Raw genomic sequence first — 27,691 nt, 5'->3', positions numbered from 1 at the left:
AACATCTGCATAAAAACATTTGGTGACAACAAATGTGTTGAATGCCAGGAATCCATCTTTGACGCTACAGATTGTATTCCTGTCATGAGTAAATCCGGATGTGTTTAGAAAAACAGTGAGTCAGACAGCCTGGCGCGTTACCACAACAAGTACCCTTTCTTTTTCCTGCACTCATCTTTGCAAACATTTCATCTTCTTCCTGTATGTATACAGTTTACATCACGAGAGTCCTCTGACCTTTGCTCTGGATTGACCAGAAGCTAGTGACACGTGCACGAGAAAATAGGGCACCGTTCTGGCTTGAATGATCAAATGCTCTCCAGTGGAGTCAACTTTGTCAGTCAGGGTTAAAGTAGGAGGGTGCTTGAGGATTACCATGGCGCCTGAATGTGTCACAGCAAGCAGGCATGTAGGGCAGGGTTCGGATCTTTGTTGCTCGAATGAAGGCTGTGGCGAATCATTCAGCAAATATCAAAATGTGAGATCAGTAAAGGAATATACTTTCACTTATCATGTAAAAGTGAAATGTTAGGGTTTAAAGGCATACTTATAATCACCCAAAAAAACATTTGAATGTGTCTGTTTACATGTGGAACGGTGGGGCGACTGGTTAGCACATCTGCCTCACAGTTCGGGGATCCGGGGTTCAAATCCAGCCCCCTAAACTAATATTGATCCTGTAGCATGGTGTTGTTTGAATACATTTTTATAAAGAACGTAACACTCAAATAGTGACGTACTGTATCTCTGTTGGATTTGCTTTTATGGTGGGATCTTCCGGGGAGAATGCTGACTAATACGTAATTTGTGTACAACTCATGCTTAGTTCCTCATGTAAGATCTCGGTTTGAACCGGTCTGTACTGGAAAGAAGTTGTATACCACTCCCAGCACTGTCATCACTGATCTAGCGTCTCGCTGCGTCATCCTTTTCTTTTGCTTCTCCTCCTTCTGCTCTTTCAAGGTGCACCTAGAGGGGGAAAAGAAAAGACAAAAAATACAAACATGTCTTGTGGTAATTGTTCACACACGGAATGTTTCACTTTGTGGGAGAAAAAAGACCTGGATTCATTGGTGGCCCTGCTATATTGAAGATTCAAATTAAGTATTAATTAGCATGTTTCTCGAAAGACAAACTGTGTTTTTAATCAAGTCTTTAACACCGTTTAGCAGTCCTTATGAGTTGAACTTTAACCTCTAGACCAGGGGTGTCAAACTCATTTTTGTGGTGGGCCGGAGGGCCGTTATGACTGAACTAGAGATGGGCGAGTACCGATACCAGGTGTCGGCATCGGGCCGATACCGGCCTCATTTCAAGGTAGAGGGTACTTGCGAAGGCTGCTGATACCAGCCACAGATACTTAAGGCAAAAAAATATATATGACATGAAGTCCTATTCGGCAGTAGTTGGCACTACACTGCGACCTTTGACACATCGGTGAATCATTATGCGGGTCAGAAAGAAAGATCTTTGCTCACAATTATCTGTCATTGTGTGAATTGAAATTTTATACATCAAAAGTACTAGTCGTATCGGTATCGGTGAGTACTGAGGAGGGAATACTTGTGGTATTGAACATCCTTACTATGAACCCATATAAATGTATGATCCGCAAATATTATTGCATAGTTACAACAAATTAACGGATACCTAGTTTTGAAATCCCCGGCACGGTGGCCGACTGGTTAGCAGATCCGCCTCCCACTTCTGGGGACCGGGGCTCCGCCTGTGTGGAGTTTGCATGTTCTCCCCGTGCCTGGGTGGGTTTTCTCCGGTCACTCCGGTTTCCTCCCACATCCCAAAAACATGTGTAGTAGGTTGATTGGAGACTCTAAATTGCCCATAGGTGTGATTGTGAGTGCGAATGGTTGTTTGTTTCGTGAGCCCTGCGATTGGCTGGCGACCAGTTCAGGGTGTACCCCGCCTCACGCCCGAAGATAGCTGGGATAGACTCCAGCACACCCGCGACCCTAGTGAGGATAAGTGGTAAAGGAAATGGATGGATGGATGGATGGATGGATGGATGGATGGATGGATGGATGGATGGATGGATGGATGGATGGATAGTTTTGAAATTAGAAGTCAGTAAAAAATATTTTATAAATTTTCAGTAATACTTTTTTCAATTTATTTTAAAGGGAGATTGGTAAAAAAAAAATGCTTGCAATATATCACTCTGCAGTTTTGGTATTTTAGGAAGAGACATGAAGTTGTCGCATATGATTTGCTTTCGCGGGCCACATGAAATGATGCGGCGGGCCGGATCTGGCCCCCGGGCCATGAGTTTGACACCTGTGCTCTAGACCAACAAGAAATGGACAAAACACATACTGTACATATATTTATTACACAGATATTCATTTGTGTGATTATATTGTGCATGTATTTAAATCTTGTGTAACTAAAATGTAATTATATATAAACTTTTGTTATGGTTGGCATTTCACATTTCCATAGTTCCGCTGTGGCCCCTCCCTCCCCCAGCCCACACCTTTACCCTCTCTCTTCCTCTAACTGTCGTCCAGGTCCGAAGGCTGTCTGCCACTGTGTCTGTTGACATGAAAGCGTTTGCCGTTTCTAAGGCTGATGAAAGGCAGGAAAAGGGTGGGAGAGGACCCAGCTGAGTCCAGCACGGCACACCGCGGACAACACCGCCTAGACAATCGCATCGAATATTTAGCTTTCTTTTCCTGAACAATTGGATGACCATAAAAGGGTATGCGGGGGGCATAAGACACATCTGTTTTGAGATACACGGGCCCCAAAAAAAAATGAGACAGCAGGGAGATAAAAGTGCAACAATAGTTGAGATGGTTAACACACTGTTAGGATGATAAAGCAGCAGCAAGGTGAGAGAAGTGTGGGCTCAGTGACCTTAGCTGAGGACTGAATAGCAAGCATGTTGCATGCAGCGTTTTCTTTAACAGAACACTGTTAGGAGAAATTGCGCACAACAGAGTCAAAAGATCAACTCCGCTCAACAGACTATAACCTATATGCATCAATTAAATAAAAAAAAATAAAAATGATACAGCAGATACAGTGAGAAAGAAGTACTAGGTTAACAACAGTCCGTAACCATGGCAGCGACGTGACTATCAATCACCTCATGAGGTCTACACTGAAATGGCAGAGGACGACGACAGACTAACACAGAAAAGTCTCTAATGTGTTGACCAACATGTATATTATGCTATATAGTTGTACAAAAACCAGGCATATATATTTAATGTTACAATCCAATTGACCACTAAACTAGCAACGTCCAATTTCTGTTTTTATGCAGCTTATTACAATTTATAGTTTACCCTTTGGCCTGCATTGTTTTGTTGTCTTTTCAACATACAGTAATTCACCTGTGACAGTTATGTGTTAGAAAAATGAGCAGCCCGCAGACTGTCACAGATGCGTTCCTCCCTGAAGGTGAGTTGTATTTCAGCCCGGCACTCTATACTGTATGTCCCACCACGTGAGCAACACACCAGGCGTCATGCGTAACAACCCAAGGAACTGGTTTGAGCCGGTAGAAGAACTATCAAAGCAAGCAGATTAGGAGGCATCCACTTAAACCGTCTTTGTGTCAGCAGCAAAGCCTGCTGTGGATGCACCTTACCCACAGATTTAAAAAAAAAAAAAAAAAAAACTATGAAACCCACCCCAAAAAAACTCTAACATTTGAAAAAAAAAAAAAACAACTGAGGCGGCAATAAATATACTCCATGCTTTCAGCATAGAAAAATGATTCATGATTTTGTTCAGAGGGATAGATCAGAAGATTAAGAAGCAAAGCCTGGACATGTCTAAAGCCTGTAATGCTACTTTAACAGCTTCTTATCTCGAGAGGAGGGATGATTAAACAGACTCCGGCACAAACACGCAGTGGAGGAATCACCCCCACCCTCCCCAGCCTGAGCTGAACTGGTTCTCGCCGGTCTGATGTGGAGCGTGGCTGTATGAGGGAAACCCAGGGAGGCTTAATCACATCCTTCTCTGAGTAATATTCACCCTTCAATGGGCTTGTCGCATCAGAAAAAAGAGCAGAATGCAAACAAGAAAGCCACGCACTTTACCGAGAAAGAATTATGGGCTTGCTTACATGAGTCAACACTTCAATATCAACTATACCTGTGAATGATGTGCCTGTAATTAACCGGCATCTAGCTGACTTTCACACTCGTATAGGATTTGACTTGTGATGAGTAACGTGAATATTAGACTTACGAATAGGAGTAGATGGGTTTTAAAATGTAAAATTATTACTACAATTATTAGTCATTTTGATGCCCTTTTACCTTAAATTTTGCCTTACAAATTAATCTTATAATTATCGCTCTAAACTGGTCACACTGGTGTTTGTTTGTTTTTATCTTTTTTTTTTGTACTTATAACTATTTCCAGCCAATATTGTGGCTTTGGGAGTACAATGGCGTGTCACTTGAGCACCTTGACCTTACTTTGTCTCCTCCTTACCACGTTTACGGTTTAGAATAAACTTGTACCTTTTCGGCCATTGCGCTCCAAGTTACCTCGGCGCACATTATTATCCTTCCGCGGTATCTCAGTTTTACCTTGAAGGACACAGCGTACCCTTTTATCTGAGTGGATAATGCTGGTGAATGTCCACTTGGAAATGAGGGTACATTGATGAATACACAGGACAAAGCAGAGTTTAACTTTTGTAAACAAAGCAATTTATTCAAACGGACAAAGAAGAGGACACATCATTTATGAAAATCATTGTTCGATTTGACATAAGAGTGGCATTAGGAGCCAGAACAGTTACAGTGTTCATGTTGAAAGAAGGCATGTGTTCAGGACAGGCATCCACGAAGGTTCTTCTTCTGGCACTAAAAGTCTCCTATAGTTGCAGCTTTCCACCGGCACCTCCTTTGCGTGCTGCTGCTTCACAGTGGCGCTTCCGCATGGGTTAATTCAAGTCTCAGGGAAGACGTTTTATGTCCAGCATATCTCCAGTCAGCTCATCTGCAATCCGGTCATGGTGGGACTATCACCCATCACCTCCGGCGGCTGCAAAGTGGCCTCGCTGGCGGCCACTTGCGAGCACGCGCATCTCCCCGGGCGAGCCGGGACGCTTGCAGGTGTAGGCGTCCGAGTCCCAGCGGGAGTCACGCTCCAAGTTTGGGGCTCCGAGTCGAGCCGAGTCAGAGGAGACACAAGCGGCTAAAACAGTGCCGAGCGATGTCACGTCAGCGCAGTTTGAGCATGTGCCGGAGCATGCCGGCGATCTGGAGGAACTTGTCCTTCTTCCTCTGCTTTAGAGCCATCAGCGCCCGGGCCGTCTCCTCCGGGTCGTGCGAGTAGGAGAAGATGCTCCTCACCCGCTCCTCTGCCTTCATGTCGCCCGTCTTCTGGAAGAGTCTGGTCAGGGCGTCCTGGCTCACGTTGTCGAAAATGTTGGCCACGGCCTTCTTGCGGTGAGCCGTGTCAAACTTGTTGCCGTGGACGGAAGGACTGACACGGCGGCAGTCTGAAGACACGTAGGTGGACATCTCGCCTCTCGGTTGGCGTGGCTCTGAGGCTGAGGAGGGAGAGGCTGAGCGCTCTTGAGCGGCTTGTGAGCGGCTGAGTTAGTGCAGGAGGACTGAGCCTTCGTGTATTTATGCTGCTGCTGTGGGAGGATCACTCCGCCAGCCAGCAGTGACATCAGCAGTCGTGAAGCAGAGAGAGGACGCCCCCCACCCCCACCCCACCACACCCCACACCCCCACCCTTCTGCAGCAAGAGTTGCAGATGAGCTGAGTCTGCCTGCCTGTTGTTGTTGTGTAAAATACCAAATGGATGATAAAACTAAAGGCATGCCCAATAGCCACTTGTTTTACTTCATTGCAAACTAATTAGTTCGTCCAGAATTGGAGGACAATTTCGAAACGAATATTTCTGGAAAAAAATACAATTCATTTTATATTTTTTTTATATTCTCAAGAGAAACAGGTAATAAACCATCATATATATCATTTATCCAGCTCAGCCATAAACAGTACACTTTTTATGAGATATTTATATATATAGATTATACATTTCATTATATTACAGATACTCCGGTACCTATTGATGAGTAAATCCTTCAGAATTAAATAAACAAAGTTAGCTTATTTGAATTTAGAAACACAATATAAATTAAAATAAATGTAAAAATCTGTAGAAGCTTTAGTAAAAAATGAGTAAATACAAATTAACTTCATTCAAACATTGCACTTTTTATGTTACTCGGTTATTCCTGAATAACTCCCCTTGCCACCCACCCACCCGTGCCCACCCCTAAAATAAATAAAAAATCGACTCCAGGCTCTGTTAACTGTTAATTGCGCTTGTGGGGCGCTAAGCATGTTTAGTTAGCTTATGCCTTGGGCCGATTTTTCTTGCAGAGGACCATACAAGTCAATCTATCGCCTCTCTAATCCAGGGTTCCTCAGTTTATGATGTTGAAAGCTCCACTAGCGAAGTAGTAAAGTCATAATTACAATAAATAGTTGTATGATAAACATTTCTAGGCCATAAATATAAGAAAATAGAAAGAAAACCACAACAGTAACTGTGGGAGCCTTTTTGTGCCGTTTGATGACATATTCTTACGCCACTGGTCTAACTACTTCATTGCATAATTTTCGTAACCTCATACGGTCAGAATTACAGAAAACCTCTACGCCATGGATATAAAACAAATAAAAAACAGTATATATGGCGGTAGGCGGCCCGCGACCCGTGTGAGGATAAGCGGCGTAGAAAATGAATGGATATATGGTGGTACCTGACCGTGCCTTCTTGTGCTGCTTGACGACGTTTACTTACACCAAAACACCAAAACTAGTTCAGCGTGTGTTGTACATAACCTCAAATTGTCAAAATTACAAGAAATATTTGCATGAAAGAACACGTTCCCCATATACAGTATATAATCAAATGAAAAACAGGAAGTATTGTGCCGAATAGGTATTCTTACATTGGGGAAACTACTGTCGTTCATTGCCTGACGCACTGTAAATACCTTTGCAAATCGAATAAAATTCGATCCAAGATCTGTAAAAAAAAATGTTGCCTTCACAAAGATGCTAATGTTCCGTTCCAGGAACGTAGTACAGAATAAACAGACAATGTCAGAGAGGTATTTACTAAACAATATTTTAAATATTTCGGTTGTTTTTTTGCACTGGTGTAGAACTACACTCCAACGTATTGAGAGTTGACGTTTCCCTCCATAGCTCAGCCCAGTGTAAGGTAACTTGAGGTAACAAAAAATATTGTAGTGCACAGTTTGGAAGTACACTGCCTCATACTCAGAGCTGTTTGTAATATCTTGCGGCTTGCACATATCTTAAATAGGTCACTACTGTATATAAATATTATGAACAGCAAACAACAGAAGTTCAAGTGAAGTTCAACATCACTGAAAACCAAAAGTACTATGGTCATATGACTAGGAAGGTTTTGTTAAAATAATACTGCTCAGGCAGTCTCAATTGATCCAGTAGAACCCAAATATTCCTCTTTATCCCTATTTGGGAAATTTCTCCCCGGAATATGTTGCAGTTTTACATCACTGTAACCAAAGGCAATAATAATAAAAACAACAACAACTGAATGAATATATTAGTAGACAGAAAGCAGTAGCAAGTCTCTTGTCTCAGACCTTGTTGTGCAAGTGCAAGTACTGATTCAACATTAAGCCTTATACCAGGCTGATGTTAATTACTTTGGCTTTTTGTTTGTTACATTGTTTATCCATCCATTTTCAACACCGCTTATCCTGGTTAGGGTCGCGGGGCGCTCGAGCCTATCCGAGCTGACTTCGGGCGACAGGCAGACTACACCCTGAACTGGTCGGCAGTCAGTTGCGGGGCACATATAGACACAGACAACCATACCGTCACTGAGTGGGAACTGAACCCACACCTGCCCGCACCAAAGTCAGGCGAGTGTACCGCTACACCATCAGTGACTTTTACATTGTTTAGTTATGCTTTATTGTCACATGATTTATTGCACTGTTGTTCAAAGGCAGATCATGGTACGATTGGCTTGTCTTTGCAGCTGGTGAAGAGGAATATTAACTGCTTTGCATTCAGGAAGCACTACTGTACATGATGCTATTATTTTGTTTCGCAATGCAGGTGCATTGTTGTTATTTATTGTGTTATGAAGACGACATTTCAATAAGCATTCAAATCAAATGTTTTGTTCACAGTGTGTCAAATGCACTGTATTACACATCATTTACTCACAAATGTTACTGAAAATGTGTTTGTTTATTCGTTCAGGTTCCAAAAAATGACACTCTAAATTGTTCCAGCATTTCAGGAACCATTTCTGGGATAAAAAAAAAAAAAATAGTTGGATTGCAACTTATTTTCTTTGAGTGGGAGGGTCTAGAGTGGTATTTACAACACATTTTGACCTGAGGCCCTGCTGGCTGACTGATCTTATCTGGTAAGGTAGAGAGGCCCTATTTGGTCACAAATCTGGTAAGAAGAGAGGTATTAAGTAAAAAAAACAAACAAACAAACATGCAGTTATGCATAGCTTTGCCCTCTCACAACCTGAGTGCCTTATAAGGAAAAAAGAAAGTCCTCCATACCAATGGTGATAAGTGACACAGGAAGTATATTTTTTCCTGTGAGTGCAGCACAGTGAAGGTCATACACAGTATGCCCGTCATGTGCCATTGACTGCTCAGTGGAACAATGAGCCAGGAATCCTTGCTGGATCTGAAGTGAACCAGAATCCAGCTTTTCCTGGCAAGCATGGTTCTGTAGGAACAATGCGTCGCCACAGGATATCTGTCTGTGTACAGGTGGCATGGCTGGAGACACGACATGTCAATGCATCTCTTCAGAAAAAAAGGTTTGTCTGCATATTTATGACCCCAAAGCTGTCCCCGCAGGCGCAAGGCTGGAGCAATGCACAATGAGACTTCAGCGGGAAGACGGAAGCCAGAGCCTTGAGCTGTTGACCCTATTCTTCTGTGGACACCAAGTATTCACACTTTATCTCAACAAAAGCCCCACTAAATTTAAACAAGGAATGAGGCTTTTTTTTTTGTCCCCTGGGAGGGATATTGTCAGGAGACAGTAGGTCCACTCCCTTGTGTTAAGATCACACCTCTTCCGCATGTGTTCTACATTTACCTGATATTGCATAAGCAACACTGCCAGATGTGCCTAAAATAGAGTGAGTCCAAGTCACAGATAAAAGTTTATGGTACACTTGAGTTGGCCAACCTGTAGAAATGTGATCAAAGTTCACTTTTTATCTCTCCATTTACATCATTTTCTTTTGTTTTTATTAATAGTTGGTTTATATACTTAACTCTAAGCCTAGCAGGGTCCATAATTTGAGATACGTCTTCATTTGAGAAGTACGGCAGATTTTGAATGCTCTAAATGGACTATATGGCATGAGAATCAACAGAAATCTTATGCAACACAGTAGTCATTAACATTTTATAGTCCGCAGCATTTTATAAGGTGCGCAGTTCATTCAACCCGTGCTCGAAATCAGACAGACAGACCACCTGTCTCCTAACTCAGTGATCCCCAACCTTTTTTGCGCTATGGACCAGTTTCACGTAAACACGGATAGAGATAGAAACAAATAAAAATAAATGATTAAATACACAACTCAACATTACGCTGGTACACTGAATGTATTGTAATTTTTATTACGTATATTACGCATTTTCTCCACTAAAACAAATATCCAAAGTCGATAGCGCGTATTATACATGTAAGGAAATATCTATAAATAAATATAAGGTATAAGGAAAATGGAAAAAAAAAAATCATATTGTATAAACATATACCGGTGCCTATGGGTTATGAAAAATATTCATATATTCTGAACACAGCCCATTTCATATTTGTTGCTGTCGTGTCCGTTTGAAGGTATCGCATTTAGCGTCATTAGAGTGGCCGCCAGCGGTCCGGCACTACAGCGTTTAGACCGTCAGCCTCACCGTTACCAGCCACAACATCGCGGGTGAGGAGGAGGAGAGCACAATTGACAGCCTCGACAGAGGCAAAGGAGAGAAAATTGGCCCATTATGCCAAAGCTCGGAGGCTGCCTTTCTGCGGCCTATGAGAGCATGTGCAATGTGCATCGTTGGTCATTCCAAGCGAGAAGTATTTGTATTTGATTGACATTCCAGGGAGGCAGGGTTTTCAGAGCATTCAGCGACATGCCCGCAGCATCTGGAAGCTGAAAGAAGAGTCTCCATTCCTGACCATTTTAAAGCCTGATTTCACATACTTTCCAATTTTTTTTTAACTAAGCCTTTAAAGAAAAACACTATTCGAAACTGGTCCTGTGTGAAAAAGTAATGGTCCCCTAAACCTAATAACTGGTTGGGCCACCTTCAGCAGCAACAACTCAAATCAAGCATTTTTTTCTTCAGAGTCTTTCACATCTCTGTGGAGATATTTTGGCCCACTCTTCCTTGCTGTGGCAAGCATTTCAAAATTCAAATTCAAGTCCGCTCTTTGACTATAGGCTGCTGCAAAACCTTCATTTTTTGTTTTTTTAAGCCATTCAGAAGTTGACTTGCTGGGGTGTTTTGGATCGTTATCATACTGCAAAACCCAAGTGCGATTCAGCTTGAGGTCACAAACTGATGGCTGACAATTCTTCTTCAGGATTTTCTGAGAAAAAGCAGAAGTCATGGTTCCATCAATCGCAGCAAGTCGTCCAGGTCCTGCAGAGCAATTGAGCCCCAGAAAATCACACTACCACCACCATGTTTGACTGTTGGTATGATATTCTTATTCTGAAATGCTGTGTTACATTTACACCAGATGTACCGACACACACTTTCCAAAAAGTTCAACCTTCGCCTCGTCAGTCCATAGAATAGTCTCCCAAAAGTCTTGGGAATCATTCTGATGTTTTTTTGCCTTTGTTTTTTTTTGGTCAGCAGTGGTTTTCACCTTGGAACTCTGCCACGGATGTCATTTTTTCCTCGTCTCTTCCTCATTGCTGAGTCATGAACACTGACCTTAACTGAGGCAAGGGAGGCCTGCAGTTTTTTAGAAGTTGTCCTGGGTTCCTTTGTGACTTCCTGGATGGGTCATCGCTGTGCTGTTGGGGTCATTTTTCTAAGTTGCCACTCCTGGAAAGGTTCGCTAATGGCTCTGACCGTTTATAGCTGGAATCCTAAAGCTTCAAAAATGGCTTTGTAACTTATTCCAGACCATTGTTAGATTATTATACAACTATTTAATTTCTCATCTGTTTTTGAATTTCTTTGGATCGTGGGATTCAGTTGGAGCTTTTTGAGATCTTTCGGCTGACTTAATTTCATCAAACAGGTTCTCATGAAGTGATGTCTTGAATAAACAGGTCTGGAGGTAATCAGCCTTGGGTGTTGTCAGTTAAAACAAATGCCAAAAATGTAACAAGTTGAGTTTGCAACTTTTTTACACAGGCTCAGGTAGAGTTAAACAGGTTTTCAGGTGACTCTTCTCTCAGAAGTGTCTTCTGTCTCATTATTTGACCTGTTCCTGTCTTGGAAGGAGCTCCCCAAACACATTGTTTTTTCTGCTCGTTTTTGATAACTTGTGTGTGTACCTTTTTTCCTCATATCACATGACCGAGATGAGTGTTTTGACCGAAGCACGGGCGGATGCACCTGATTTTCAAGGCTCTGATGATCAACAAATTATTTGTTGTTCAGTCCCCCTGTGCAGCCAAGTACCAAATGGCCTGATGGTTGTGGACCACCATCCGAACTACTGCTACTACTGTTGTGTAGTCTCATGTCACCCCCAAATGTTGAACATTGATATTATGTAGGCAGCCCGGAGTTAATTTGTTTGTTCTATAAAGTCAAAAGTAGAGCTAGTGCAACATGGAAACATCATTAACAGCAGAGGTTGTTTTTCTTGACCACACTACACAACCATTAATTTTTTTATGAAAGCGTTTCTCCATTATTATTTTTAGGAACACTTGAAAGAAAAAGATTTAATGAAGATGTTTGCTGCATGCATTATGGAAAGACAGCACTGAACTAAAGCAAAATCCATCCAGAACTGTGAGCCAGATGTGCTAACCAGGTGGTCACTGTGCCGGGGCTAAAGCAACAACATGTAATAAATTACATTTACTTCACAGTAACAGCTTCAAAATCATAGAGCATGGCATCTGGCGTGCCATAGTTACCCCACAGCCCTCTTTTGCGCTTGCATTTGTGCTTTACTGTTTACTTCCACAAACATTGCTGGACAAAAAATTTTTCAAGATATGATGTAATAACGCAGATAGGTTTGTTAATGTTTGGCACATACTGCACTTTCATTGGCCTGGCTTTTTTAGCCTGTGGCCACAACTTTGTAGGTTAGCAAATAAGTAGGTTTTGTAAGTAAGTTAATAAGTAAGGTTGCCATTGTCTGTTTGTGTTTGACATGCATTATACCTGTAGTGCCCGAAAGGAGTCTAGGAACAATGACTATAATGCCATGTACCACTTGAATGACACAGGGGTGTTCTAAGCCTGACCCCCTACTTTTTTTTATAAACCTGTGTCATATTCTAAAAGTGAAGTTAAACAAGATCTGCATCAGAACATTAAGGTGCGCTTGTCTGCATTTTTTTTTATTTTTTTTTTACTTTTGACAGTGTTGCACTGACAATGCAATTTAATAATATTTTCTGAGCACGTCTTGACCTACAGCAATGGAGTATCATGTTTAATGAATTAAAGGTGAAGAATAATAAAGTGGACCCCATGTCATTAGATTTTTCAGTCAGTGGCTCACGGTGGAAAATGTGGACAGTCACACTCTGAGGAGATGTCGCATCCCCAGGACTAATGCTAGCCACTGACTCCCCAGGGGCATTGGAGTTAAAGGAAAATAATATTTGGCCTGTGTTTGTAACGGTCATCAAGGCCTTCCTGGAATATGTTGCATGCAACAAACACCTCGCGTGCCTGTTTGGCCAGTGACTGCTTATGTAACCGGAGCACAGGACATGAAGGGCATTTGCGTGAGGGAGACTGAGAAAGTATTTTTGCATGTGTAGTTTAGGACATCGACTGCAACGCTACTTGAAGCTTTTACATCGCAAAATTACATGGTGAGCAAAATAGCATGACACAGTCAGGGTGGGAGGAGGTCAAAAAATGAGGTGAGGGCTGAGGATGTCTCTGTCAAGTCTCACTTGAGTACCACTGAGTGCCAAACTGTGTGTGTGTGTGTGTGTGTTTGTGTGTGTGCGTGTGCGTGTGTGTGTGTGTGTGTGCGAACTGCGGGCAGGTGGCCACTTGGGGCAATAAACATCCATCCATCCATTTTCTGAGCCGCTTCTCCTCACTAGGGTCGCGGGCGTGCTGGAGCCTATCCCAGCTGTCATCGGGCAGGAGGCGGGGTACACCCTGAACTGGTTGCCAGCCAATCGCAGGGCACATCGAAACAAACAACCATTCGCACTCACAGTCATGCCTACGGGCAATTTAGAGTCTCCAATTAATGCATGTTTTTGGGATGTGGGAGGAAACCGGAGTGCCCGGAGAAAACCCACGCAGGCACGGGGAGAACATGCAAACTCCACACAGGCGGGGACGGGGATTGAACCCCGCACCTCAGAACTGTGAGGCTGACGCTCTAACCAGTCGGCCACCGTGCCGCCGGGGCAATAAACAAACTCCCTGAATTACAATAACATTTTATCTAATGTTTTCAAACCTGTGCTGTAAGCTTGTAAGAGAGTAATTGGTATGGCATTCCTCCATATTTTTGCCAACCATGCCAAAAACTTGTTCTATGTGTATACTTTCAGCTGCTAAACCATGAGTAGCCTCAATGGGTACTGTATTAATCTGCATTTATTGGTTACACTGGGTATAGAAATTTACCCTAAACTGTTTTACATGGAAAATGAATTTCTTCCAAGTATTATCAAATATTGTTGCATTTACAATATGTCAAATTTTCAAAGAAGTTTCCCTTGCTGTATAAAGCTAGGGCTGTAATTTAAAATGGTAAACGCCATATTTTTGTGAAGCATCTTAAATTAAAGATGAGAGTCTCCACTTATATCATGTCTTTATCGTGTTTTGCACATTTCAAAACCATTGTGTTGGTGTATAAAGCCAAAAATCATAAAAACTGTGACTGTCCAAAGCCTTCTGGACTAAAATGTTCAAGCTCATTAAAGTTGTCAACCATGGCATTATTTATTTATTTATTTATTTATCCATCCATCCATTTTCCTTACCGCTTCTCCTCACTAGGGTCGCGGGCTGCTGTAGCTTATCCCAGCTCTCTTCGGGCGGGACCCCTGAACCGGTCGCCAGCCAATCGCAGGGCACATGGAAACAAACAACCATTCGCACTCACATTCCCACTTACGGGCAATTTAGAGTCTTCAATCAACCTACCACGCATGTTTTTGAGATGTGGGAGGAAACCGGAGTGCCCGGAGAAACCTCACCCAGGCATGGGGAAAACTTGCAAACTCCACACAGGCGGGGCCGGGATTTGAACCCCGGTCCCCAGAACTGTGAGGCAGATGTGGTAACCAATTTGTCCACCGTGCCGGCTTATTTAGGTGCCATGTTGGGGGGAGGTACATTTGACTGGAATGCTTTTGGAATGCTTTGAGGTCAGACTTCGTAAAATCCAAATGATATGTTTCCCACTTCCCATCAGATTCTCATACATTTTTGTTTCAAACTCATTATATTTGAAACAGAACCTATCCTACAGCAACAAGCAGCCCTTACAGTAATTTGCACACACAGCAGAGTTCATGTTTCCTCTGTTCTTACATTGTCACTGGTTCACTTTATCTACCACCACCCCGGGAGGGACTGGCCTGTGCATGCAGATTAAATGACTGCGCACTGAGCCCGCATGGACAACCAGGCAATGCCAGGCATTATCACGCTGAACTGGCTCAATCCGGCTACCACTCGCTTCACAGCTGGCTGCACTGCAGGGGCCTGAGGCCAAATGTACTGTTCGTCTGTCCACGCAATGGATCCTGCACTGTGCCAGAATCAGCAGGCCTCTCTGAATCAGGTGGATCATATTAAGGTCACTGTTGTACAAAATGATTTTGTGGTCCCATTGCAGCCCCCTGGTTGACATTATAAACTTTGATGATACCGCGCTCGTATATGCGTTCACTAGTTTTAGAGAGAAAAAAAAAGATTAATGATGTGGAAGATTACATGCGTTCCTTCTACACACATACATTTATAAAGTGAACCACCCACAGACCAGTATAAGATTCTGGTGTGGAGAACAGCTGAACAGCAGCCACATATCTCACACATTTCTAACAGCAGAATTAATAAACACGCACGATTAGATGGTGTTATTATGTCACTAACAAATAATGTTAGTGTTAACCTGACAAGCCACAGCATTGTGACCTCTTACACAAAATAATGATATCCAATACAAAAACAGCATCATATATTTGGCCTAAATAAAGACAAAAATGCAGTTTTTGTTCACACTGTCCGATATAGCCGATTGCCCGTTACATTAAAGCACTTGTATTTTTTTGTGTGTGTGTGTCCATAGGCACCCATATTACTGTGCAGTACAAAATTATTGTTTTGTAGGTTTTTTCATGGCCTAAAACGCCCCGTCCATTTTTTAAAAACTTGAAAATGTTTGAAAGTTTCACACTTTGATCATGGTGACATTGTTGACATACGTCAGTACTCATCATAGGCGAGTCGCTTCATGAGTCGCGAGGAATTCGTGTGCTTCCAAGTTCCAAATCCGTTGCCAAAGGCGAACAGCGTTACAAAAAAAAATAGTTACTGTACTAAAAATAGCATGTTTCAGAGACTTGTGTTTTGTACTCCTAAGAGTTAACGCTGCAGTCCTGACGCCCTCTCTCTGCTGTCTGTACAATAGACAATAGATAACCATCGTCACATGAGCCCACATTCAACATGGCCGTCACATAGGCACGGGAGGATATCGTATTATCTGTTACCTGGAAATACGTCAATACCATTCCCTGCCTACATTGCACCACAGCGCCAGTAAACAACAGTGGCCAATTGTGAAACTAACAAACTTTGTCAATGGCATTTTAAGTTTTAAAAATGAAAGGTTTTGGAACTGCCTAATAAAAGTCCAGACTTGAATCCGACTGAAATGCTGTAGCATGACCTCAAAGAGGCCGTTCAGCCTCAAACACTTTCCACTGTTGCTGAATTAACAATTCTGTAAGGCCCAAAATAGATTCATTGCCATTTATAAAAAACACTTCATTCCAGATGTTGCTGCTGAGGGTGGCCAAACTAGTTATTAGGTTTATGTTGCTATTACTTTTTCACCGTTTTGAATATATATTTTTTAACTTCATCAATAAAAGCACAATTTAAAAACTGCATTTTAGGTTTACTTGGGTTATGTTTGTCTGATATTCACATTTGTTTGATAATCTTAAACATTAAAGTTGTTTGTGCAAAAAAAAAAAATTTAAAAAATGGTGCCAACAGTTTTTCACAGACCTATACCAATGCTTAGCGGGTTTGTTTTTTTTATTTTAGTTTTTTTACAAAGTGACATCAACAACTTACTTAAGATTGGATTTGACATTGTTTTTTCATACTTTCTGTTTGTGTGAATGTGCTTCGGTACATGAAACGCTTCTAGACTTCGAAGGTTTTTTTTATTATTGTAGTGGAAACGTTCCCTGAGCCCTGTTAAAACTGGGCTACGTCTTCTCTAATGGATGTGCGCAAGAACCATACAAAGACAATATAGAACAAAGAAGCATGAAGTGATGAGGCCTGGTCAGGCGCCAACAAAAGGAAAGTGCTGGAGCCGGTCGTAAGCAACCCCATTGTTCATCGTGGCAGGAGGGCCAGGTCACACAAGGATGAGGATGATCATGAACAAGTCATCAGTGGTCTTTTCATGGATATGAAAGCATTACACACCTACTGTAATATATGCAGCTACTTTGTTTGGTTTGGTTATAAAAATGTGAAACAGACTTCAAACAAACTTCTCTGTCCAAAGCTAACACGATTTTTTGGTGACAAGGTGCTTGTGGGAGGGTTCTGTCACTTGTTCAACAGAGTCAGGACAGCCATTTATTAATTTTGCCTTATAAGCGGATAAAAGAAGAGTGAGAAGAAAGCAATACAGTATAGTAGGAGCGTTATTCTTTACCATATCATACACTTTTTATTATTTAAAAAAAACACTCATCAAAGTATAATATACAGTAGCTCAGTGGAGAATGAAGTCTCAAGTGAACGCAAATGATCCATCCCTAACTACAGTAGATCAAATATATACAGTATTTTTTTTCAACCACTCGATTAAAAAGGTGTATGAGGCAGTGATGTGCCGTGAAGGCCTTCAGAGCCTTCTCTGCAGGCCTAAACACTATCAAAAGCACTGACCTATAATTACAACTTCATGAAACTATTATTCATCCATCCCTCGATTTTCTTCCGCTTATCCAAGGTCAGGTTCTTAAGCAGGGAAGCCCAGACTTCCCTCTCCCCAGCCACTTTGGAGGTGAGCCTGACTATATCTAGTCACGACTTCTTAATCTCGCACATCAGCTTGAGCGCTTTCCCTGCCAGAGAGGTAACATTCCACGTCCCTAGTGCCAGCTTCTGTACCCGGGGATTGGACCGCCAAGGTTCCCGGCTTTGGCCGCTACCCAGCTCGCTACACACCTGACCCCTTTGGCCAGTACGATGTATTTTATTTAATTGATTGTGAACTGTTATACTGTAGTTTATACACTGCAATGACTATAGAGGTTTGGCATTATTTGAAGGTACTGGAAGATAAAGGTAACTGTTTTTCTTGCTTTAGTAATAATGGCATTCATCCTCAAATATGGGGAATGCCTCCGTCTTTTCTCTAATGCCACAGATAGTTGTACATATGTAGCATTTTTGTACATTATTTGTACGACATGATGGTGTTATTAAGAGGTGGATTAGGTCACTGAAGGCCCAGGTCCCAAACTGATCGCCCGCCATTGGTATTAGGGCCACACTAAAAAAAAAAAAGAGCACCTCAGGAATAATGTTTAAATATCATAAATGTAAAGTCTTAATTGCAAGAGTTTAGGTGAGCATTTCTGAGGATCTTGTCAAGTCCAAACAGTAATTTTTACGAACAATGAAAGTTTGGGACAACAATCATCGGTGTGCGCTGTTTAAAGTTGAAAGCTCCTGGCAGAGAACAACATAGACTGCATCCAGAAGACGTTTTTTCGTCATTCTTAATGATATTAGTAGATTAATAGAGTAAGTCTCCAGAGAGAGAGACGACGGCTGCTGGTCTCACGCTCAAAGGCTCACACAGGGCTTTTTAAATTCATCTTATAATATTTTAACTTCATTCTCGTAATCCTTCATTTTTCTCATTGGTACTCAATGAACTGCATCTGAAACAAAGAAGAGGTTTTTTTTTGTTTTGTTTTTTTACTCTTCAGAATTAGCAAGACTACAATAACTTAGACTTTTAAATGTATTATGCAATAAATAAGTGCTTCATACCTATTTTTTATCAACATCTCTACTGCAGATATTTGCAGTTTGTGAAATAGGAAAATAAAATGTATGACTATAATTGTCCTGAAACTAAACAGTCTAAGAGGAAGTCTAGCAGCTGGTCTTTCAAGAAATTCCCTGAGTTCAGAAAGGTTTAGCAGTGCTTAGTGTGGTGACTTGGAGGCGGAACTGAGAATCCCAGCTAGCATCAGATTGAGGCTGGTTCAAACCGGTATGCTGGTTAGAGACATGAGCCTTTGGAGGGTGTCAGACAAAAAAACAACCTCTCATTTGGGCTTCGAAGTCTCGTATGCGAGGCGTGTAAGGTTGTATTGGTATTGCATCAATAAAAAAATATGTTTTTTTAAACTGACTGAAACATACAATAAGTAAATCTTTCTGTTAAGCTTTGGACTCTAAACTCAGAAAACAAAATATCTGACAGCAACACAAAAGGTAGACTAGGGGAGCGCACAGGGTGATTAAAACAAAACAAACAAAATCCTAACTGTGACTTAAATATACAAGTAAACTTTTGGTTTCATCTTGGGCCTAGGAACACAATAATAGACAACAACTAACAGAGGAGAGATGCAGGGACGGAGAGAGAAGGGAGTGAGTGATAAAAAAGGCAACGCTGAAATGAGGTCAACAGTCACTCTCAGTCGCTGCCACTGAGCGAACGCTGCAATACTAACGAGGCTATAGAGATCAGAATTTAGCGAGAAAGGCCGTGTTTTTTTATGGTCCTTCCCTCCAGGTTGACGCAGCGGCAACGTGGCTTATTAAGCAACATCCACGTGTGCAGTGTCATCTCTGAGTTAGCGTTCCCTTGACTGCAGAAGAAAAACAGGCATTTCATATTTTTCATGTAACATAATGGACTGTACAATACTGTGTAATATATTCATATTTCTGTTTTGGTTACTTTGATCTACAAACTACAGATTAAGTTAAAAATCTATTTCAGACCGAGATGGCAATGACATCAAACTATGATAAAGTAAATAAGGATAAGGATTGTATTGTGTGTATTGTAAAAAGCAATTATTAAATATCACTGTCAGACAATCTGCAGCAGATCGCTGGATAGATATTTTTCAATCACGGTACTTGTCCACCATGTTTGACGATGAGATCTGAATGATAAGATATTGATCCCTCCCTAAATCAAAAATGTGTCACCGCCTAACTGCAAAATGTGTCACCGCCTAACTGCAAACAAGCAGAAATAAAACCAAGACGGTGTCACTTAATGATCTGGGAAAATGAAAGCTTACCTTATTATAGCTAAAAAAAGCATTGAGTTTGCCCAACATTAGCCTCATGGCTAGATAGAGCTTAGCATGGTGGAAGTTGGCTGCCATACCGTTAATCAAATCATCCTACATTTCTGATGTCTATATGTACTTTTAATAAAATGCCACGGCAACAATCGACAGATATCCACCATAAGATTTATATTTTATAAATCTGTTAGTGAAGAGTATTGAACTAAAGGTAATTATTGAAAATGGAGATACATTATGACTAGCATTGTCAAACTTGTCCTGCAACAAGTGTTATTTTTTTCACATCTCCTGCTTAAATTAATTTCAGAGCATTGAGTAGCTTATGTTCAACAAATTGTTCAGAACAAACACGGACGTATGGCTATGTATTAGTAGTATTAGTATGTATTTATTTACAAAATTATATTTATGTATGGCGGCTCGGTAGAGACTGGTTAGAGCGTCTGCCTCACTGTTCTGAGGACCGGGGTTCAATCCCCGGCCCCGCCTGTGTGGAGTTTGCATGTTCTCCCCGTGCCTGTGTGGTTTTTCTCCAGGCACTCTGGTTTCCTCCCACATCCCAAAAACATGCATTAATCGGAGACTCTAAATTGCCCGTAGGTGTGAATGTGAGTGCGAATGGTTGTTTGTTTGTATGTGCCCTGCCATTGGCTGGCAACCAGTTCAGGGTGTACCCCGCCTCCTGCCCGATGATAGCTGGGATAGGCTCCAGCACGCCTGCGACCCTAGTGAGGAGAAGCGGCTCGGAAACTGGATGGATGGATGGATGTTTATGTATTTATCTATTTATTTTTTTATGTATTATTATTATTATTATTTATTAATTTACTCATTCCCTGCCAGCCTTCCCAGTTAACATGGATATTTGACTTCTAAAGCCGTCAATGGCAGAGAATGTGTTAATAATAATACTTATTCATTATTAATTAATTATTATTGATATTTATTACGTACAGCCATGTGTTACAATCGCAGTTGTTCTGCAAGTGCTCTAGAAAGTTGAGTTGATTTGAGAAATATCTGACTGGAGATCAACTCTGCTTATTCATAAAAGCCCCAATCTCGGTGTTTTCCTTGACAAATTTTCCATCTTCTCACCCTGCAAATGATGAAATGTGGCTTTGTCTCTCCCGTCTGTATTATTTCAGCCATACACTGCACAATAGTTCACCATTGCGTAGACTTGCAAAATGGCAGCTGTGGGCATTTCCAGACATGCGTGACGTCACGGAAGAACGGTCTATTGGCCTTGCTGACATGGATAATAACCCAAGTCATAATTGTAAATGGTATACCCTTATCGTGTTGGTTTTTCTTTGACACTGTGTCCAGTGTCCTAAAATTTTTATCAATAAGAATGATGAAAAGGATAACACTGAAAAATATTAATAGGCTACATTTGGATTGTTTGCGAGTCTGATTACAGATCAGAATTTGCTCCATTACAATGATGCTGATACGGCTCATCGCCTGCAGGCTCCCCCCCCCCCCCACATGTACTTCCATATTCATCATTGATCACTAAGGTCAGACCAGTGGTAGAATGACCTATACTGTGCCTGGCATGACTCTATCATCAAAATGTTTACTTCTATGCGGAGGTACCTCCAGGCATTTTGAGGCCCCACTACATCGATGCCACGAATTGAAATACCAGTCCTACTTTCTACAGCCTGTTACTCGATGAGCCCTCAGAATCATCATCACTTTTCTCCCCTGCCTATGTAGGTCTATCTATATTTGCAATCAATTTCAAGTCACATTTGACCACAAACTCAGGTCATTGCACTTGCAACAATCCTGCAGGCTGAACAGGTGACAGACAGAGCAGACACTATGCACATCATTCAAGGGCAAAAATATGCATGCTGTCCCTCTTTGAAGGGGACTCACTGTACTCTTCGTTCACGTTAAAGGCTTCTTAAGACTTTATAATCTGAAAATAGACAGACACTGCTCCCTAGTGGTGCTATTGTGTAATGCAGTTTACACTAGTTTAAATGAGTATCTCCAAATCCAAGGGATGAATTATAATTGAAACTAGACTATGCAGTTTCTGGAGAAATTGCGTGTGAATTCTGAAATATTGAATGAAATCATATGTCATAATGGGAATTCATGTGGTATGAGATTTGAATGAATAGAATGTTATAGAATGATGTTGAATAATACGGAATGACGTGGAATGATATTGAACGATATGGGATGTAGTTAGATGATACTGAATGATTTGGAATGATGTGGAATGAACAGAACAGTTTGAAGTTGGAATGATTCGAATCGGTTGAGAAATAAGGAATCTGGAGGTAATTATGTAAACATGTAGCATTCCAGGCTCTTATATTGCAAATCTAGGGAATTTTAAAAATTGGGAATGGTTCTCAGGTAAATATGTAAAAACTTTAAATTTCAGGCTTTTATTTTGAAAAGTTGTGAAATTTGGGGACTGGGAATGGTTCGCAGGATGTCTTGAATGAGCTGGACATGGTGAAGTTGGATGGGTTTGAATCAGTCGAGAAATATTGAAGGAGGAGAGAATAATGAAGGTATTTGAATGTGGGAAAATGTGAAATGTGGGTGAAAACCGAAGTTTGAGTAATGAGGGAATTTGGGGAATGTGGAAAATATTTTGGAGTTGGAATGATTTGAATCGCTCAAGAAATGCTGAAGGAGGAAGGAATAATGTAGAATATGTCTGAATAAGGGAAAATGTGGGTAACTTAATATGTGTGAAAATGTTGAAGGAGATGTGAATAATGTATAATATTTGAAGATTTTCACTCCCTTGAAGTCAAAGTGAGCAAAGTGCCGATTCTAAGATGTTTCTGAAGGATTATCCTAAGCGATGGTCCTGTGGTGTGGGGTGTGTTGAGAGAGATTTTTTTCCCTCCCCAAATTTCTTGGAAAACAGTCAGGCTGGTCATTTTTAAATGTTAAAATAATAAATAATGTCAAATAATTCCTCTTCTACTACTACTTTTTCGTTGCCTGCTCTGCTGCACCACACAGGTAAGCACACACATTGTAGCAAAAAAAAAAAAAAAAAGAAGAAAAATGAAAAATGAAAAATGAAAAAACAACAACAATTCGTGTGCACAATACTGTATCTGCTTGGCCAAAGAACTGGTATAAAACTGATGTACGAGTGACGTTAGCATACCAGAACATTAGGTTAGGCTAACGACAAGATAAACGACTGCATTACTTGGTCTGCTAGAAGGAAAGTTTAAAAAAAAAAAAAAGGCTGACAGAAGTATGGAGCTGAGCATGACAGAAAGACTTACTTACATATTTACATGCTGGTGTGGTTATTATTGTGGTTGTCATTTTCCACGGTGCGAGCCTGTGCCATTGCATGGGTTGCCAGCACCTTGGGAAAGACGAGTATTTATTTCCACAAGCAGTCTAGCGTTAAAAATGTTGATCACAAAGGTAGTAGAATACTAGTGAGGGTCAATCGCAGCATATTGAAAAACAGACAATCATCGATCCTTCCTATAACATTTGTGACTTGATTGAAATACTGTACTGGGCAGCCAGTCTGACCTGTTCTCTTGTTTGACATTTGGGTCACCACAGATGTGCACACAACCACACCAAGTGCTGCAAAACTTTAGCAATGGAAGGAGTTGCCTACTTACTGCTTCTACCTACGTATGAAAATGATTGGCTCGGGAGGTGGACAAAGTACAAAGTGAATTTGACTCATCTGTGTGGTGGGCATTTTCAGACTCTTCGTTAATACTCGGACACTGGCTTACCTTTTGAAAAAAGCGAGCTGAGAAAGAGAAAGATGAAACTAAAATGCCATTAGGCCTTTTTTTCATAGGTGACTACAAATACAAAGGCGGCCACCAAACTATCATTCTGGCTGAGTCATTTCATCGTTAAGGCCTTTCAACCTCCATGGAAAAGAGGCAATCGGTGGGCAGTTTGCCTTTGAGTTTGACTTTGGGCTTTTTGTATTGATGGATTTTTGATTTCCATCCAATGACTTTTTCGTCATTCTTAATGATATTAATCTACTAATATCATTAAGAATGACGAAAAAATGTCTTCTGGATGCAGTCTATGTTGTTCTGGAAAAATCAAAATAAGAACACATGATTCTTTTTTTTTTTTTTTACGAGCTGTCCGAGACCCACTTTTGTGTCCCGACCCACCAGTTGAGAATCACTGGCCTAATTGACACACCAACAATGAACTTTTACTCCTCAACTCACAACACACACTCAATCGAAACCTGCACAAAATACCCCAAATATTAAGGAAATGAACTTAGATGTTGAGAATTCCTCTTTCAAAGCCTTCAAATTTAGCTGTACAATCAACACAACACGTGTCCATCCCGTTTATTACCAGGTATCCCTAATTCCATTGTGAGTGAGTAGAAACCAAACGAGGAGCATCAAGTCTGGAAGGATTGTGACTTTTTATTCGAGCACATTGTGGTCTAGTCTCCATCACAGCAGCATCATTGTTTCGTTAGGTCATGTCCTCAGCATCAGGGAAGGAATTGACGTCAATAAATCTCTGTGTTTTACGACTGTGTAAATATGCATGAAACTGGAAAACAAGCTGTTAAACCACCCTGAGATATCACATAGCTGGGGAATTCAGCGATGTCTCTTTCTTTGGCCCTTTGAAGGGTTTCTATTTGCTTGTACTCTTGCTCTTGTCATCTTTGGGCAGTCGTACAGAAAAACAACCAAAACATTGTAAGAACAATCTGACAGTAGGTAGAATCATCATTGTGAACAGATTGAATAAAGATAAAAGCAGCACTTTGTGCCAGCACCATGCTCCCTTAACACTGACCCAATGTTCTGATTTAGCCAAGACTGCTATAGAAGGAGCAGACACATTGGCCTTATTGTCCTCTGTCACCTTTTTGTGCGTCTCGTGGGTGCAAGACAGTGCACGGCGAAGGAGCGTCAATGCTGGCCTAGTTGAGCTCTCTTGTAATGACTTTATGTAGCGAAACATGTGAAATCGATGACGTGGAAGATGCTAAATGTGGAAATTACTCTATGGCGTAAGTGCTTGTCTGATGCGGAGTTAGTCAGCCACAGTGCAGAATTAGGCAGTCTGCTGGTTTATGGCTTTCGTACAATAAAAGAGAAGTCGCCATTATTCCAGCTCAGCAACAAGGTAAGCAACTTGAATAATGATTTTTTTTAAAAACTCACAGTTGAATGAATCCGTTTCTACTCCCACACAGTATGTAGGCCATCACTAAGAGCAAAATGCTCTTCCTGCCTTCCTGAAAGCATATCAGGGGCGTGCTCAGGCCAGTTGTGAGCACTGAGAGAATTTGTTGTCAACGAGGAAGTAACCTGTGACAGGGCCAGGACGGCGGATAAGGTGTGGCCTCACCGGAGCAGCAACACGACATGCAGGTGGAGAGAATAAAACTCGATCGGCGCTCATTTGCAGCTTACTACAATGACGCGTCAACTTCTACTCGGGGTCCTCATCCTGTATGCTTCACTCAAGCCATCAGGTAAGTCACTGAATACTGTTCCCTCCGTTGTGCATGGGCTCATTCATAACGAAAGCCAAGAACAATCCTCGTCTGGTTATGCAAAGCTCCTTGCCCCGTCTGTAAACTGTCATGTAGATGTTCTTCCCTTTTTTAAGAGTGGCTGCATTTTTTTATGGCGTGCACATTTAATATTCAATTTAAGTTTCCATTAGCCAGGTAAGTTATCTTATTTTATTTGACCAAGAGAAAATCCATTTTTTAATCTAAACCTACTTACCTTTCCGAACCGCTAAACCTCCACCTTTTTTAGTATGATATGGGAAAAAAGAAAACATTATATTATAACTCCAATATATGTTGTGACTGAACTAGATTGTATGACTACACTTATGACTTGCTTACCAAGTAGTAACGACTAGTTTGAAATGTAGTGGTGATTGAAGTTTTGCCACAGTAAACAGAGACTTGCTATGAATTTAAAGGTTAAGACTTGAGACTTACTTTTCACTTGCAAGTACCAGTGATGACGTACAATATTAGTGAATGTTAAGTCTTCAATTAACCTAACATGCATGTTTTTTTGGAATGTGAGAGGAAACCGCAGTAAAAAAAAAAAAAAAAAAAAAAAAACATGCAAGTAAAGGGAGAACATGCAAACTCCATATTCGAGCCCGAATTTGGACCCACAACCTCTGAGCTGTGAGGTGGCTGTGCCATTTACAAGACACTTAAGTTTCAAACGTATTTACTTTGAATTAGTTTAATATCCTAACTAATTTCAGAAGTGCTGCTTTGTAGGTACAGTATATACCGTAAACAATAACAATGTTGTGATAACCGTTTTTTTTAAAAAAAATTCTTGAACATAACATTTTGACAATGTTTTTAAACCACAACTCCTAAAGATAGATAGACAGATAGATAGATAGATAGATAGATAGATAGATAGATAGATAGATAGATAGTATTTATACACAGAGAGAGAGGGAGAGAGATAGTGTTGGTGACAATCTGGATAAAGGTGAAGCTAAAAAATGCGTTTCTGAGCTTTTTTTGTTTTTTTGTTTTTTCCCTCAACAGACAGCCAAGCTCCTTTCTTTGAAGGCGGAAAGGACTATGAGCTCGTTCGAACGGTCAGACTTCACTCTGTGAAAAGAAGAGACGCCGGGGTGAGCAAACGCTACAAAGCCCCATGCACCTCATTGAATGTGTTGTTTCAAGTTGCAATGACAATATTGATCGAATTATTTCTCAGTCCATTTATTAGAATACAATCAGAAAACAGAAGATGGTGCTAAGAGGTAGTTGTGGATGTATTTATTGTTTATGCCTCTTTCACGACATTTTTTCCCGTCACATACAGTACATATTAGCGAGATAAAAGTGATAAGATAACATGGTGGCCATTTGCCTAGGGCTGTAAGTCATCATCTGGATGGAGTAGAAATGTATTTTCATATTTGTTTTGATGAAGGCAATGTCGTTTCTTTATGCAGAACCTTAGGCCAGAAAGCATCAAGTATGCAATGACAGTGGGAGGAAGAGACATTGAAATGCACTTACAAAAAAATAAGTAAGTGCTCATTTCTGCAAAGAAGGTGGCTAATATTTCATGATGTGGTATTTATTTTCCAATTGTAGTTGAATGTTAATGCAAGAACATGCGTTTAAATTGCTCTTTGCGGTACGTAAAACTTGCTGATTGTTGGCTGTTCTCACAACATGAGGAGTTTCACATCCTTTTGATATTTAAAGCTGTGGGATTTTTGCTTTCGGTCAGCACTGATTCATTTTATTTTTTTACCCACATTACTCACGCTAATTCCTTTTAGCATTTAATAGTATGATTAGTCCTACAATGGTCATTGCACCGGACTATTGCAATATTAGTCATTCGAACTGCTCTAAGTGCGAGAGGACTCTGCATCTTTTTGCACAATTGTTTTTTGTCAATTGACTGTCTGTCGTACTAGAGCGGCTCCAACTACCGGAGACAAATTCCTTGTGTGTTTTGGACATACTTGGCAAATAAAGATGATTCTGATGCTGATTCTGATTCTGATATGACAGACAGTTAACATCATGTTCTTATTTTCATCATTAGTGACTTACTCACCAGAGACTACACGGAGACTTTTTACCAAGAAGACGGGACACAAGTCACCACTTCCCCAAAAGACATTGTACGTTTTTCAGGTTCATAGAATATTTAGGCTTGTTAATTATTCACCAGGTGTTGTATAGGTAGAGCATAACCTAAATAAATAATACATGAGCGTATCTTTCGCCAGGATCACTGCTACTATCACGGGAAGATCGTGAACGAAAGCGACTCGACGGTCAGCGTTAGCACTTGTGATGGACTTCGGTAAGAGCCGCAATTACCTTTCAATGAAATGCCCAACAGTCATA

The 27,691-nt window shown here is 41.0% G+C and overlaps 2 protein-coding genes and 1 long non-coding RNA gene across 4 annotated transcripts in view; 1 reads left to right on the top strand and 2 right to left on the bottom strand.

Moving 5' to 3' along the window:
• Nucleotides 1-366: 366 nt before the first annotated feature.
• Nucleotides 367-25,110, bottom strand: LOC133474757 (uncharacterized). Its single transcript, XR_009787611.1, has 3 exons — nucleotides 24,984-25,110; nucleotides 23,083-23,164; nucleotides 367-969 (listed from the first exon to the last, which is right to left on the bottom strand). It is a non-coding gene; the product is annotated as an uncharacterized LOC133474757 (long non-coding RNA).
• On the bottom strand, nucleotides 4,669-5,611 carry tcima (transcriptional and immune response regulator a). The gene has a single exon (XM_061769287.1). It carries the CDS (start codon nucleotides 5,508-5,510, stop codon nucleotides 5,208-5,210), a length of 303 nt encoding a protein of 100 aa, XP_061625271.1. The 5' UTR covers nucleotides 5,511-5,611; the 3' UTR covers nucleotides 4,669-5,207.
• adam28 (ADAM metallopeptidase domain 28) overlaps nucleotides 25,093-27,691 on the top strand; it is a 15,209-nt gene continuing 12,610 nt past the window's right edge. Inside the window, exons 1-5 of one of the 2 annotated variants that reach the window (XM_061766735.1) lie at nucleotides 25,093-25,297; nucleotides 26,360-26,448; nucleotides 26,776-26,852; nucleotides 27,384-27,462; nucleotides 27,571-27,647. In XM_061766735.1, coding sequence (XP_061622719.1) covers nucleotides 25,240-25,297; nucleotides 26,360-26,448; nucleotides 26,776-26,852; nucleotides 27,384-27,462; nucleotides 27,571-27,647 — 380 coding nt within the window. In that variant the 5' untranslated portion in view covers nucleotides 25,093-25,239. The remainder of the gene's footprint in view (nucleotides 25,298-26,359; nucleotides 26,449-26,775; nucleotides 26,853-27,383; nucleotides 27,463-27,570; nucleotides 27,648-27,691) is intronic. The other variant, XM_061766734.1, reaches the window with a different exon arrangement.

Source organism: Phyllopteryx taeniolatus, chromosome 3 (genome assembly GCF_024500385.1).
Source record: "Phyllopteryx taeniolatus isolate TA_2022b chromosome 3, UOR_Ptae_1.2, whole genome shotgun sequence".
NCBI lineage: Eukaryota > Metazoa > Chordata > Actinopteri > Syngnathiformes > Syngnathidae > Phyllopteryx > Phyllopteryx taeniolatus.
The sequence above is the reverse complement of the archived record's forward strand: the minus strand, read 5'-3'. Positions and strand labels throughout refer to the sequence as shown.